This window comes from Gallus gallus, chromosome 19 (assembly GCF_016699485.2).
Source record: "Gallus gallus isolate bGalGal1 chromosome 19, bGalGal1.mat.broiler.GRCg7b, whole genome shotgun sequence".
Taxonomy (NCBI): domain Eukaryota; kingdom Metazoa; phylum Chordata; class Aves; order Galliformes; family Phasianidae; genus Gallus; species Gallus gallus.
Window position 1 is genome coordinate 4133185 of NC_052550.1, and position 14897 is coordinate 4148081.

General features: G+C 46.7%; 1 protein-coding gene across 10 annotated transcripts in view; it reads left to right on the forward strand.

The window, feature by feature from the left end:
• The window catches only part of COL26A1 (collagen type XXVI alpha 1 chain), a 172285-nt gene that overhangs the window by 136025 nt on the left and 21363 nt on the right, over window positions 1-14897 (forward strand). For all 10 annotated transcript variants that reach the window (XM_015295991.4, XM_046902565.1, XM_015295986.4 and 7 more), the window contains 4 exons: window positions 5610-5763; window positions 8368-8412; window positions 11651-11767; window positions 13150-13302. In XM_015295991.4, coding sequence (XP_015151477.2) covers window positions 5610-5763; window positions 8368-8412; window positions 11651-11767; window positions 13150-13302 — 469 coding nt within the window. The remainder of the gene's footprint in view (window positions 1-5609; window positions 5764-8367; window positions 8413-11650; window positions 11768-13149; window positions 13303-14897) is intronic.

Sequence of the window (14897 nt, forward strand, 5' to 3'; positions counted from 1 at the left end):
ATGATGTGATTTTGAGAGTGGAAGGTTATAGCTCCGGTTTATTTTTATCAGGTGTTTTAAAGTAATGGTGGGGAGTCTGATTTCACTCTGAGCTGCTTTGTGCAATTCACTCTGCAGTGAGCTCTTAGCACGGCATTGTGAGCACTGTTGGATCCTTTCCACATCCCACTTCTTTCCCTGGCTCTAAAGTGCAGGGGTGCCAGGGCTTTACAGCAGCAAAGGTAAATCTCCAACCTGCAGCAAGAGCTGGTGAGGCATTGGAGCAGGCTTTTCAGGGAGGTGGTGGGGTCACCATCCCTGGAGGTTTTCAAGAAGAGGGTAGATGTGGCACTGAGTGGTCTAGAGCAATCACATGAGTGGGTTGATGGTTGGACTAGATGATCTTACTGGTCTTTCCAAACTTAACAATTCTATGATTGTAAGTTCCCCAGGTGCCTCTGAGTGCAGCATCAGTGAGGGAGTGACAATCCCTCTTGCCCAATGCCCTCTTGCTGCTGCTCTCTCAAGCAAAGCCCCAATGGTCTGGTGATCTGCTGAACTTTGCCTGAACTTCATCAAGTAGGTTGGCCTATGATTTTGTGCTTTCTGTGCCTCCCTCGCAGAAGATGCCTACTTCTTTTTTTGGAAATCCTGTAGAACTGTACAAAGAAACCATGTACCTTTGCAGGAAGAGCATGAGCTGTGTTACCTATGGATCAGCAGAAGCCTTTTTTTTTTGTCTTCCATGCAATAGCTGATGACATAAACTTTACCTTTTGGTCTACATTGGGTCAGTACAATGACATCAGCGATTACTTGTGGTGTAATTTATCAATATGATGAAACCTTCTCCATTCACTAATTATCTTGTCTTCTTTGGCTGTAGCCTCTAAGATGCTGTAAAGATGAAGTCACCCCAACTCTCTGGGTACCCAGTCCATCAGACTGTAGTGGACACTTACTGAATGTCTTTTGGCTTTTGAAACCAAACAACTGTGTCTGTATTGGAGCTTTGTGTTCACAGGTCTCATAATACTACAGGAGATGCCATTCACCATCAGGGTTTGTAAAGCTCCCTGTTTAGTTCTGTGTCTGAATGAGTGATTAAAAACTTCTTACATTTTGCCAAATAATTTGCTAGAAAGAAAGATACATCCAGCAAGTTATGCAATTACCATTATTAATCAGCTCATATCTTTACGAGATCAAGGGAATCTTATTTTACACTGGAATTTTTAGCTGATGAGCTAGGTCCATGCAGTTTCTTTCCCTCCTTTTCAGAAAGGAACGGAGGGGAGTTCATTCTTTCAGTGCTTCAAGAGAGCACATATCCCCTGTTTATTTATTAATAATATCCATCTGGATTATGTCAAACGATCCCCCCTGCATTTCCATGGGTTTTTATCCAAAGAAAAACATTCTGAGCCCTGTTGTATCCATTTTGAAATTGCTGGGAGCCTGGCTGTTCTTCCTCTGTTTCCAGCACCTACTAGTTGCAGGACATCAGGAATGAGAGCACAGGGCAGATGATGGGAGGAGGCTGTTTTTGTGAAATCTTCTTTTGATGTGTGCAAACAACCAAAATAGGGTTCTTGAAAGCCACTGTAAGCCAAAAAAAATCCTCTGACACTGACCATCTCACAAAGATGAAAACCTTCCTCCCATTTCCATTGTCCCCGGGCTGAGCTTTTGATCTGACGCAAGAAATGTGGTATGTGTCTGAAGTTTAGAAAGTTTATGCTGGCAAATGGGGAAGGGGGAGCCGGCTTGAGCGAGCTGGGACCGAGCTTCAGGCATGGAGTGCTAACGTCCTACTGAGGGCCCTGATGTGAGCGGGCCGTGCCGAGGAGAGGGAGGACAGTGCCATGGAGGACAGCGAGTGCCAGGAGCTGCTGAGGTGAGCCTGGGGCCTGGTGGGACCTGCAGAGTCCTTGCAGCCATCACCCCTGTCCTCGGCACGGCCTGCAGGCCGCTCGGCCTGGCGCTGCATCAGGCCTGCTCCCGCTGCGGTGCTGGCAGCAGGCAGACCCAGCACTCCTATCCGCCCAGTCCGGCTCAGCTGAGTGGGAGGTGGGGTCTGGAAGGCAGAGGCAGGCCCTGTTGTGGTGGGACCTCTCCTGCCAGAGGCTCTGGTTCAGCACGTCCATTTGCGTTCCGATTTGACTTTTTGTTTCTGTACGTGCAAAGAGGCAAAACCCTGAGTGCTGTGCTGACTCGAGGCCATCCTTTCCCTTGCGCAATGCAGTGCAAGTTGGCAGGAACGTTCTCCACATCTCGAGCAGCGATCTGCCCACCTGCCACCACCATCAGCGAGCCCAGGTTCCACCCTTTGCATCACCTCTGCGCCTTCTGCTTGGCCGTGTGACTGACATGATCCATGGCTTCAACACGTTTCCCTTATGCGGGCTGACTGCACTGTTTTCTGCTCCTTTATTGTCCTCACAGCCTTTGCACTGCGGGTGATGAGAGCTGGGTACTGCCTGCAGTGAGCACTCCCACCCTTTGCTCTTTGCCACCTTCCTCTCTCCCTCAACCGTATGGACTAGGAAATACCCAGCCTTTAATGCGGAGGCTGTAATACATTGCACGTTTTGCTCATTTGCTTTCTGGCCGTGAGCCCCTGTGGTATCATTTTCCAGCAGTTTACTCAGAGGGCTAGAAACTTTCTTTTTTTGTTTAATGAAAGTGGGAATTCTCCCTGACTCCCTCAACTAGGGCAGTGGCAGCTTTAAGAAAAACAGAACGTGACAGATAATAGATGAACGTCTCCAGAGCTCTCATAAGGACCTGGTTTGTGCTGCCTGCTGTGCTAGCTTACAAAAGGACACTCCTCGCCGAGAGAAGTGTGCATGCACTGTGTGAATGTGACTGAATCCCTCGTGCTTTCCCCCTTTCACTTTGGCTCTCTGGATCTCACGGATGGGAAAGCTCTCCTCTTTCTCGTTTACATCTCTTGGACACATTTTCAGGCCTAATCATAAAAACTAGATTTTCTCACAAATTTCAAGTCCTGAGGCTTCCCAACCTCTGTCATTTTGTGCCCTGGGAAAATAAGCTCGTTACCATGGCTCGAGCCCTGGTGACCACGGAGTACACTCAGCCAATCTATAAAAGTGCACACTAGATTATTCCGTGCATGCCTTTAAGTCCTTTACAGCATTTATCAGCAATGCGCTCATTTAAAACATGTTTTTTTAATGAAAAGGATACCGTTGCCACTGTTTAGTGTTGATTATGTGGTAACACGTTTTTATTATCACCCATAAAAATGATGTGGAGCCATTCCTGCGGCCAGGCTGTGCTAGCTCTGCTCACACTGCCCTGGGGCCGCAGCCGGTGCAGTTTGCTGCTCTCTGACCATTGCTGCCGTGGATTTACTGTCACCTCATCCTACAGCACCTCTCAGCCATGGCAGACCAGTGCCCAACACAGCCTGCCATCCTCTTGCCTGCATCCAAACTCTGGCCTGGCTCTGGTCCCTGTAGTTCACCACCACAAGGATTGGTTTTGCCTCTATTGCTGAGTCCGCTTTGGCAACGTTATCCAGGTATTTTGCTGGGGAAGCAAGAGGATAATATAACAGTATAAACTAATTCAGAGAATGCCTTCAATGCTCACTTGAGCCCCATGTCAATGGGAATTAAGCCCGATCGTGGCAAGGCGCGTGCTTGAGTGTTTGTTGAACTGATGGCATATTTCCTTCAGCCTGACAAATTACAGGGCAGGAGCACAGAAGTGTACAAGGCATACGGAACCGATTCCTTTCTTGCCTTGCATCCGAGAAGCTGTTGGATAGAAGCAGGGCTCACGGTGGCCTGATTCCTTTTGCTATTTTATGACTATTAAAGTGAGGCTCTGGACCCAGGAACGATGCAACAAAGGAGGAGTTTCCCTTGTTTGCAACAGCTGAGGTTCAGTTCCCCTGCACTTAAGCTAGCTCCCAGTTTAATTAGTTTCTGATTCAGTTCTGTCAGGCCAGTGCATTCTGCAGGAAGTTCATCATTTCTGGCATTGCTGTAATTCTGGCTCTCACCAGGCCTTGCAATAAATAAGTGATAAACCCCATAATAATTGCAAGTTAAAAACAAATGAGTGGAGCCAAGTCACTCTCATTTATAATTGCAGCGTGACTTCATTATGTAAAGACAAATGCAGCATGTAAAGACTGAAACTTCTAGGGATTTAGTGGAAAGTTTGAGCTGTATTCTCTTTTATTTCCCCTACCAGTAAATCAGGATTGGATTTGGTGGTTTCCAAACAGGAGGAACCGGTGCTATAACAAATCACAATAATGCACTCCTCAAACTTTTGTGGTGTAGAGTTTACTGGGGGTGCTGAGTGCTTGGATCAACACTCTTGCTTTGGAAACCTCAGCTTTGCCCCCTGCTTGATGGGCACCCTGTGTCCCTCCCGGGCTTTGCCAGGTGAGCGCAGGGCTGTGGCTGCATCCCAAGCACAGCTCCTTGGCTGCCCCATGGAGCAAGCGGCTCCTTGGCTTTTCTGAGCAGCTTCTGCCTATCAAGTGGAGTAAAACTCATGTGCAATGGAGCACAGGGGCTTGGCTGTCCTTGCTTAGTGATTTGGGGGGCAGGGGGAAGGAGCATTTAGATTAAAACAGAAAAAGATATTGTGTAAAAACTAAAAGTGTTGATTACAAATTGCAATGACCGTTCCCCTGGGCTTTGCTTTAACTGAGTTTATCAGCGGGCAGCGTCTGCCTGGACTTTCCATCCTTCACTCCTCATGGATATTTAGGGATATGGTTTAGTGAGCACAATGGTGATGGGTCGACGGTTGGACTAGAGAGTTGCAGTGGTCATTTCCAACCTTTACGATTCAACAGCATTTAAACTTTTTGCAGGTCCATGTGGGCCACCAGTGGAGGGGAAGCACAGTTGGAATCATACAGGACAAACAGGGTTGCTTGGCCAGGGAGCTTAGGTTGTGAACAGCCCAAACAGCACAGGACACACACTGGGATGGGGATTTATTTGAAGGTGGTGTGTTTATAAAGTATAGAAGCGGTTGTGAGTTTTAATAATACTCTACTACTGCTATGCAGAGCTTTTTGAGGTAATCGCCTCTTTTTTATTTGCTCCAAAATTAAATCACTTCAGCTCTTTAGAAGCTTCATATCCTCTCTCATCTTTAATTAAATAAGCTTTTGTCCTTTGACTTGCAGGCAGTAGTTGTCCCCAGGCACCGCAGTCTGTCACCTGGGGCATCCCTCAGCCCTTTGCACAGCATTGGCTCTCAGTGATTCTAACCTGATTTCAGCCTAGCAGTGAAAAGCTGTGTCCTCACCCCAGCTCTGCTCCCTGGTTCCTGTTCCTCACCAGGGAGACAGTCTCATTGAGGCTGAATGTCTGCAAACAGTGAAGCCCTCTATGAAGAGGGCATGCAGCACTGCACTGGAGCCTCCCGCAACACAACACAGCCAAATTCCAAGCTAATTACTGCCTCTGTCCAGAAAACCAGTAGAGCTTCAACACCAAAAACCCTGCGGTCTATGGTACAGTTATCCACAGCTCCTGCTGGCAAGGAGAGGAGTTCCAAGGCTTCTTGGGATTGAAATTGTGTATAAAACCATCCCACTGACCTTATCTGCCTTCCCTGTGTCCCCTTTCTAGATCCTTCTGCTTGAAGCCGCGGAGCGAAGCCCACCACTGGAAAACAACCTGCCCATCACTGGGACCACGGCCACCTGGTATGACGACTTGCTGCCGGATGCCTTTCCTCTGCTAAATCCTGGGACTGTCCTGAGGAAAACGGTGGGACCTGTTGGTAAGCGTGGCCTCCTCTCCATGAAATCACTCTGCCTGCACATGTGGTACCTGCGGGGTATCTTACAAACACAAAAGGCTGTGCCAAGCTGACTTAGCATTGAGAGCTTCACAGGATGGAGGTTGGAGGGAAACTCTAGCATCTCTTTTCCTTTGCTCTGTAAAGAAGAGGGCTAAGGTTTTGAGATGGGTAGTTCTTTGTTTGCTAGTGGGCATGTTTGCAGATGCTGTGGGGTGAGTGTGGGGCAGGCAGCCTTGTTGCAGGAGGTTCCCTGTCTGCTTTGCACCCTCAGTGGGGATACTGTAGCTTTGGGGGGCTGCAAGTGCTCACTGCAAGGATGGGATTGTGCTCAGCAAGAGAGGCAGTTCAAGAGCTACGCCTTGGTGTTAGGGTCAGAACCAGCTTTACTTAGCTCCAGAGCCATAGTTCCTCCAAACTGGGGGTTGTTCATTCTAAAGGTTTAATATTGTCTGTGTCTGCATGGATCTGGAGACCTGGATAGCTTGAAACATTCCTGAGGAAACTCCAGAGAGCCATCACATTGGGGTGCCCTTGTTGAGCTAAATGCAGTGTTTCCCCATCAGGAGTGGTGTGGGGAGGCAGAGGCAGGGGTAATTCTTGGTTTTATGAGGAGGAACAACATTCCCATGAATATCAACATCACTTGCACTCTGCATTCTATTTTTTAAATTTACCGTAAACACAATGGGCTGTTTTATGATCCCTCTTGTGGCATGAAAAAAAAATACACTTACAAGAAATTCCCTTGGAGCCCACTTGGCTAGACAGATCACTCCGCATTGAATTTCCTTGACCTTGGCATTCTCAATTCAAGATCCCCGCTCTCTGCTTCCAAAGCCCTGTCTGTCAGTTGCTTTGCTTGCTCCCCAAGCAGTTCTTTATCCTCTATAGGACCTACTTTTCTTTTTTTCTTTCTTTATTTCCCCCTTTATTTTGTCAGAGCAGTTTATTATGGCAGCCTTTCACGACTGCAGCAGACTTGGAGCAACCAACATAGACCAGATGTCGTCCATGTTTATAATTTGACAGGATGCCACAACATGGAGGGAGGTTCGCTAACAATATGTTCTGCAAAGTATTTTCAGGACCACACTGACGACTGCCAGGAACTGAATTAAAGCAGTTTCCCCCAGTGTCCGTTATGTGCTCGTTCTGCCTTCTCCATGTCATTTATTTTTGCTGTTGTTGTATCTCTGCACCTGCACTTCGTTGTGCTAAAGTGAATGTAGCAAATGTACAGACAGCTCTGTCCCTTTCACTCAGTGTCTTCTCCTCTCTGAGGCTCTGTACACATGATAATCTGCTCAGCAGAGAGCAGTGAGTGTTGCTCTCCCAGGCATTTGGCGGTGCTGTTAAGGAGAACAATCTCTTGTAGCACTTGCATCAGGCTGACTCCATGGCCCAGTATCAGCAGATATCTGATAGAGAGCATCTCCCAAAACAGGATGTTGTTGTCTGAGGCTTGGTGTCATCAGCCAGACTCCCACACTGGGTGGGTAGCTGCCTGCATGCTAACAGGTGTAGTTGTTACTCATTGTCACCCTTTATTTTTCAAGCCTTGTTTTATTTAACCTAGCGTGGAATAACAACTCTAGTGAAATAACTGGCAATCGAGCATGCACTGGGCCATTTCAGGTCAGCACAGTGTCTTTCAGCAATTAGAAGTAATCAGTTAAGTTGCTTATTGACATGTGATTGCCTCCTCAATGCCCCAGCTGAGCTCTGCGTGCTTTGCTAAGGAGCTTTGGGGATGTTTCATGGATCAGGGTTCACACTTGGCTTCCTTCCCTCCCCACATCAGTTTGCATCTACAATTCAAAGCCAGCCAAAAAATGCACTGTGGATTTCAGTGAAATGTAGGGAACTTGATGCAGTTGGTTTAGGACAATGGGGACTGCCCATTTTGTGTGATTTCAACATGGTTCTGTGACTTGTTGCTTAAAGTTAGCCCCAGGTTCCCTTGCAGCAATTGCAGACCTCCGGAGATCTTTCAACAAGTGTCACTGTGGATTAGGTGTAAGTCAAACCTGAGTTCCCTGTGTGATTTGAGGCTGAGGAAAGCCAAACCTGTGTCCCTCCCATCACCTTCCCCAGTGTTTTTGTGACGTACTGCCTACTCTGCCCGCATCTACTCTTTCAGCCAAAGCAAATCCACATCCCAGCTTGCGTGCTGCCAAGTTTCTAAACCCGAAGGACTACGGGCAGGATGTTGGTACCTAACACAGAGTTGGGCGATAGGAATCAGATGCTTTGAATGGTGGGAGTGTTTCTGGATGACCTTACAGCTCTGAGTTGGCTGATGCCTCCCCAGGCTGAGGTCCAGGAAAACTTGCTACTGTTTGTTAGGGTGGCTATTTCTTATGTGAGTGACAGGGCTGAGAATAGACAACCATTTAAAAGCACTCAAGAGCTGTTGAGACAGCTGCACTGCTGGCCTTTTCTGATCAGCTTGTTAATCAACAGGATACATCTTACTGAGAATTAAGAAAACATATATACTCTAGCTGAGCCAGTTGGCAGCAAGAGACCTAATTTTTCTTATCTTTTTTTTTTTTCCTTTTTAACCCTGACCATTTTAATTAGATCCTAAAGGACACAGAGGAGCAGAGGAGCAGCTAATACCACAGGGTAAGTGAACAGTTTCTCCTATTGCCTCTTTTAAAGCACAAAATGTTGCTGTGCCCAGCAACAGTGAGATTTCCCCCCCCAGAAAAGCAGAAAGGTCCTGTGGCCACAAGCCCTCAGCGATTCAGAGCCTTGCAGATACAGAGGCTGGACTTCTCTTTGGGTTGTATTTGACCACAGGAGGCAAAACACCAGGTTTATCATCTCTGAGACATTCTGTTCCCCCAGAACGTGAAGGATGGAAAGCACTGCCCATGGGAGAGGCACTGAGGGACACATGGCTACATCAAATGGGGCATGTGCTGAGTGATGGGACCATTATTACCTTAGTGGTGTGGCCTGCCAGGGGCATGGAGAGCTGCTGGCGATTATCAGGGCATTGATATGCTCTGTACAGAGAATAACATGATCGTCTGTATAGGGACCTTGGGGAAGAAAGGGAGCAGGTGTGGTGTTGCAGGTTAACGAGAGGGCCAGGAAGAAAATCCAGGCCTCTGTCTGTCTGATTTGATCTCTAGCAGTAGGATGCTCACCCTCTACCTGTTTTGTTGGCTTTTTTTTTTTTTTTTCTGTGGGTTTTTCTTTCATGTATCTCAGGAAATGAATGCTTCCCAGAGGCTTTGGCTTCTAAAAGCGATGTCACTGCAGCTGAGCTAAGAAATGCCAGCTGAAGATTTGGCCTGTTCATATTTCCTCCCCCTCCTTTTTCCCTGAATCCTTCCCTCTTTATTCTCCCTTTTGCACTTGTCTCTTTTATGCTGGTAACACCATTTGTCACCAGTATGAGCATTTGCCTGACACGTTACCCAGTGCTGCTTCTCTCAGCCTTTCCTTTGGCACTTTCCTCCTTCAGGGAAATAAGTGCCAGTTTCTTTAAAGCTCCGCTGCTGCAGCATGATTGAGGATGCTAGCAGCAAATGATTGCTCTTGGTCTGCAGAAGTTCACAGGATTGATTTATAAAGATTGAACTGAAGAATTGAGGTTGACTTATACGAGTGAGGAAATGTTTCAACCCGTGCTCAGCAGCACAGTGTGTTATGCTTGCAAACACCGTTTCTGCTGTTCCCTCTGTGCTGGGAAGAATTTGCTGCAGTAAAGGTGTGATGGGGGGTCTGATAGGGTGGAAGAAGCTGTTGACAGTGCTCTAAGCAAATGGTCTTACTCTGTAAAATGGGCTCCTGATCACCTGCCTGAGCTTGCCAAGTGGAGCACCCAGTGTGTTGGGTGGGATTTCTGCCTCAATCCATTGAAGGAGCTCTTCTTTCTATTCATAGAAAAGTGTGCAGCTTGCATCCTGTAAGCAAATTGATCCAAATGAAAATCTTATCTTAGGTCTTGCTTCAGTACTCAAATCAAATTAGGCCTTTGCTGATGAGAGAGTAAAGCAAAAGTACAGTCATACACTCCCACACAAAACCATTGAAAATCCCAATTCTTTAGTTTGTCAGGATGAGAGATGGGTGGATTTCATTTTTGAATGAAGAATATTTTGGACATCTCTCCAGATTGGCCAAAAAGAAAAAAAAAAAGGAAGAGGAATCTTCTAAGGGGATGTGGTATTGGGGATTACTGCTTTGCTCTGAGAAATGCACACAGTTTGGATAAATGTCTGTGGAGGAACATGGTTTTGTGTCCCAAGTGGGCTGTCCAAGGAAGCAAATCCCCGAGCCTTGTGTTTTAGTACATAGCCTGGTTCCTTTGAAGCCAGCATGGAGGTGCTGCCTGGTCTGCTTGTTTCTTTTCTTCCTTCTCTCCATGCCCATCCATTCCTTTCCACTCCCTGCCCACCACAGGTTCTCCTGCTTCTGGTCTCAGGGAGGCCAGAACATCTCCTTATAGCAGGGATGGGGAAAGATGTTGCCCAAAAATGAATCAAATCTGTGCTCTGCTGGGTTGTTCATGAATGTAAAATAGAGAGAAACTTGATATCTGAATGTGCTGAACCTTGAACTCAGCCAGGTCTTCCTTTGGCTTTGTAGCATATGTCTGTAGCTGCTTTCAAAAGCTCTTTGGTAGCCAGGAAACCAGGAACCTGTGACTCTGTCAGTTAATGCCTTTATTGTAACTATTAACCACTTAATCTGAGCAGACAGAATAACTCGCCCACCTCTCTAAGGTATTAAAGGCTTTACTGATGTTTGCAGAGCATCTAAGTATATCTTTCCAAAGCAGCTATGGCCTTCATGAGCAAAAGACAGAGTGTTTTTCTGAAAAATACTGTACAATTGCTAATTGTTGTTATTATTTTGATAGTTTCAAGGAAGCAACATTAAGATTACATTTAACATCGTCAGAAATAGTCCCTTTCAGATGATTAATGCTGCCTGCATCTTTCTCAGTCTTAGGTAGGCTTATCTACCTAGTCTGAGTAGAGATGCCAAGGGGCCGTAATTACTGCATAACTCATATTTCCAGGTGGGCTTTCTCAGCATCCTACCTATTGATATAAATTAACAACATCTTGTTACTTCAAAATGTGGGTGCATCCACTTCACTTGGGGATGAAAAATGTTTGTGCACAGCATGGTGCAATCACTAGATAAATGAAAACAGGAGAAAACAAGGGAACATTTCTGACACAGAATCTCTGGGTGGTATGTATATGCCAACCAGAGCAAGCGGGAGACAGGGCTTGATTTCCTTTGGCAGATATCGTAGAATGGGCTGGGTTTGAAGGACCTCAAAGCCCATCCAGTTCCAACCCCATTGGGCTCATTGCCCCCCACCAGGTCAGGCTGCCCAGGGTCCTATCCAACCTGGCCTTGGGCACCACCAGGGATGGGGCAACCCATCTCTGAGCAGCCTGTTCAATATATCTTATATGTTATATATTCTATGTATTCTGAGACTACCATGAGATGGCGTGAGGGAGCAGCAAGAGCCTGCCCGGAGCTGTTTGGACCTCGAGACAGGACAGCTGCACACTGAGGTTGGCTCTGAGCAGCACGTCCCAGCTGGGGAGCACATCCTACTGACTGCTGCAGTTGGCCCTCTGCACGGAGATACACATGTTTCTTTAAAGACTAGAAGGAGAAGAGGGGAAGCAAGGTCCAGTCTGGCTCTTCTCCTCTATATACTGGCAAGCTTTTTCCACCAGTACCACCCTATCAGTGCTACCTGCACAAAGCTGCATTTCTCCCCCTTGCAGAGTCCCTCTCTGCTGGTTTCTAGGTTGCTAAAGACCTTCTGATCTCAGTAGCGTCTTAATCTCTAACTCATTTCCTATCTGGATGTTTTCAGGGATGCCAGGACAGGTTGGTCCTCCAGGCCCAGTTGGACCAACTGGTCTTCCAGGACCCCCGGGACCAAAAGGCGAGAAGGGACAACCTGGGGAGAGGGGCCCAGCAGGGCCACCAGGTAAGTCCCAGGGGAGGGCAGGGCACGACGGGATATTTCACGTTGTGCAAATTGTCTGTGCAAACAGATCACAGAAGACCGGGACACACACAATGTTGAGATTTCAGTTTATATTAAATCCATTCCTTGAAGTCCTCTGAGCACTGAACTCAGCCAGCAGCCCTCAGAGTGGGTACCATCTGCATGGAGAGCAGTGACAGTCCCTGGGATTTCCTATGGAGCTGGGGAGAACTCATCCCAGAAAGCAGAAGAGCAGGATCTTGTTTTCCCATCCTGCTCAGGAGCTATGAAAACCAGTCTCCGATCTGTCAGCCTTTGGAAAAGAGCATTTCCTGTTCAACCCTCTCACTGTGTGCCTGTTTTAACTGCCTTTTTTCTCCATCATTTGTGTCAAGCTGTCAGATGCCAGAATGTCAAACTAATGATGCCATTGTATGCTAAGGGAAAAGGTTATGAGGCCATTCTTTCACAGTGCACTCCATTCCTGAGCTCAGAGACTTTCTACATCCCCTAAATCTTTTGATGAAGGCGATACTACACGATAGGTGCCAGACCTCAGCCTCTGTGCTTTGTATGCATTTGAAAGGCTGTGCCTTGTAAATGTGAGCTCAGGAAAGGTTTAAAACTTGGAGAGTGCCTTAAAATGTGAGAGTGGCTCTGAATGCTTTTTTGGCATTTCCTGGCAAACTGACTGTGGCTGGTCTTGCCAAAGATGTGTCTGCCTTTCAGTTTCTCCGTTTGCAACAAGAGCTTTCCAGCCCCAAAGGAATCAGAATTGATTTGCTGCCGCACTGATGGTTTCTGTTGCTATTTCTGTGCTTTTGTGGTGGTAAGGTGACATACAGGTGTACCTGGAGGGGAAGAGGAAGAGCTGTGCTTGCTTTCAAGCTTCCTTCAGTTTCTTGCTCAGTTTCAAGGAGAGAGAATTTTTCTTGTTTTATTTTTTTTAGCTTTGTAGCACCTTTGAGCCAAGCAAGGCCATTTGCTTTTCATAGGAAGAAGCCAAAGGGAATTAACTTCGCAATTTTCAGTATTTTTCCCCTGATTCCCACAATTATAGCTGGGGACAGAAATTCTCTGTTTACCAGGAGAGCAAGAATATGCTGTGATAGTCCCAGACCATGGTAGGATCTGCTGAGAGGGGATCTGTTGCTTAACAGAAATAATTCTGAGACCACATTGCCATCCCTTTATCTCATTTCTCTGCATGTTTTAGATCTCTGGCAGTGGTGAGTATTTTCAGGTAGCATTTCTCTTCTGTCTTTGAGGAATTATTACTATCTGGACTCTTCTTTCCAGGAATGAATGGGCTTCCTACTGCTTTTTACATCCATTAGCACATCTTCAAGTGCACTAACAGATCCTCTCTTGCCTCTGCACAGGGCTGTTGGGACCTCAAGGACCAAGAGGACTTCCAGGAGAAACCGGGATTCCAGGTCCCCCAGGTCCTCCAGGGCCACCTGCCACCCCAAGCCTTCCACTTACCTTCCAGCAAGGGGTTCTCTACTCCCTCCAGCCCACAGCCGAAAAAGAAAGTAAGCTTCTTTTCTCTGTTCCCATTTTTTTTCTGGTACATCAGCAGAATGGACAGGCCCAGAGCAGCTCAGCTCTTTTTCCCACCATTCCTGCTGGGCTATGCCAGGGCTCTGCCTTCCCTAGAAGCAGCAAGATGAGCTGCCTCTGTTGTGTGGGTCTCTTGAAAGTTACATGGGTAAGTAAATCCAGTGAGTCTGACCAGTTAGGTGCCGGTGCAATGAAACTGCATAGTTGTGAGATCTCATGGTGCTGCTGTTACAGTATTACAGGGCTCAGGGATATTCAGAAATGAGCAACTACTAAATGTTTGCATCTCTGAAATTATATAACATAACGAGGACATCTGTTCAATGCAGCTCTTTTCCTGCCCCTGCAGACATGTCTCCCCACCTGTGTTCTTGGCACAGCATCATCCCTTATCCATGCAAAACACAGAACTGTGGGCTCAAAAGCCCAGACCAAGACTGTAATTTATTCCTTCCCTGTGGCTGGAGGGTCAACATTTCTTTGAACTTATGGTGATTTTAAAGATATATTTACTTGATTTGTGTTGTGCATGGCAAGAAAAGGCTTTCTTGAAAAGGCATGTCATGCACTCTTATCTGAGCAGTCATATTCAGGCTTGATCAGATTTCTTCCAGTCTGGTCTTGTGTTGCTGGCATCTAATAATGATAAAGTAGAACTCAGACATTTCTCTGCTTGGTGTGTAAACCCCTGGAGCCCCAGCTCTGCTGGTCTCCCATCTCCACTCCCCCAAACTTCAGCTGTGCCTTTTCCCCAGCTCTTCTGCTCACGTCCAGGTTCAAAGCGCGGTTGTACTATACTTACAGCCAAGGATTAGTAAATCTCCCTGTGCCTGATGGCTTTCTAGAGCTTTCCTTTTCCTTCCACCCACTCCCCTCTCCAGACTTCTTTTCCTGAAAGTGAACAGATGTAGTTTTAATTTAGAAAGAACTTTAACAGCTCTATTTTATATTCAGTTACTTAAAGCATATGGGCAAGATTAAATTAATTGAGGTTCAATGCTAAGGTTTTTCACAAAATGTAGATTGAGCTGCTGCATTCCTGAGTCTTCTAACAAAGAAGCTTCTGCATTCAGCCTTTTATTGCAAAGGATCCTAGAGGATGGTCTGGGTACCATCATAGCCCGACTTCCTCCAGCGACCCTTTAAACTCTTGCAAGATAATGGATAGGCTTAAAAGCTTGCAAAGACATAGATTGCGTGGCCTTCCCAGTTGATGTATGAGAAGGGTAAACACCATTGTCCCAAAATGGGAAGAAGATAAACAAGTGGATAAATATCTGTGTTAATTCAGACACTACTGGGCAGCAGCAGGCTCCCACATGGACTTGAGTGAATGGCGACGGCTGCATCCTGGGGCAGCCCTGTACTTTTCCTACCTGTGGTGGATTTCTTGGTGCAGAGGAGTAGCCAGGACGTTTATCTCAGCAACGTGTGCTGCTTCATTTATCTACTTTTGGGAGAACTAAGCAGATGATGCCGTCTAGAGGTTTACAAATGAAGGCCTAATCCTGTATGGAATTAAAATACTGCAGTTGCGGAGAGTGGCAGTGGTGGAGCTGACAGGATC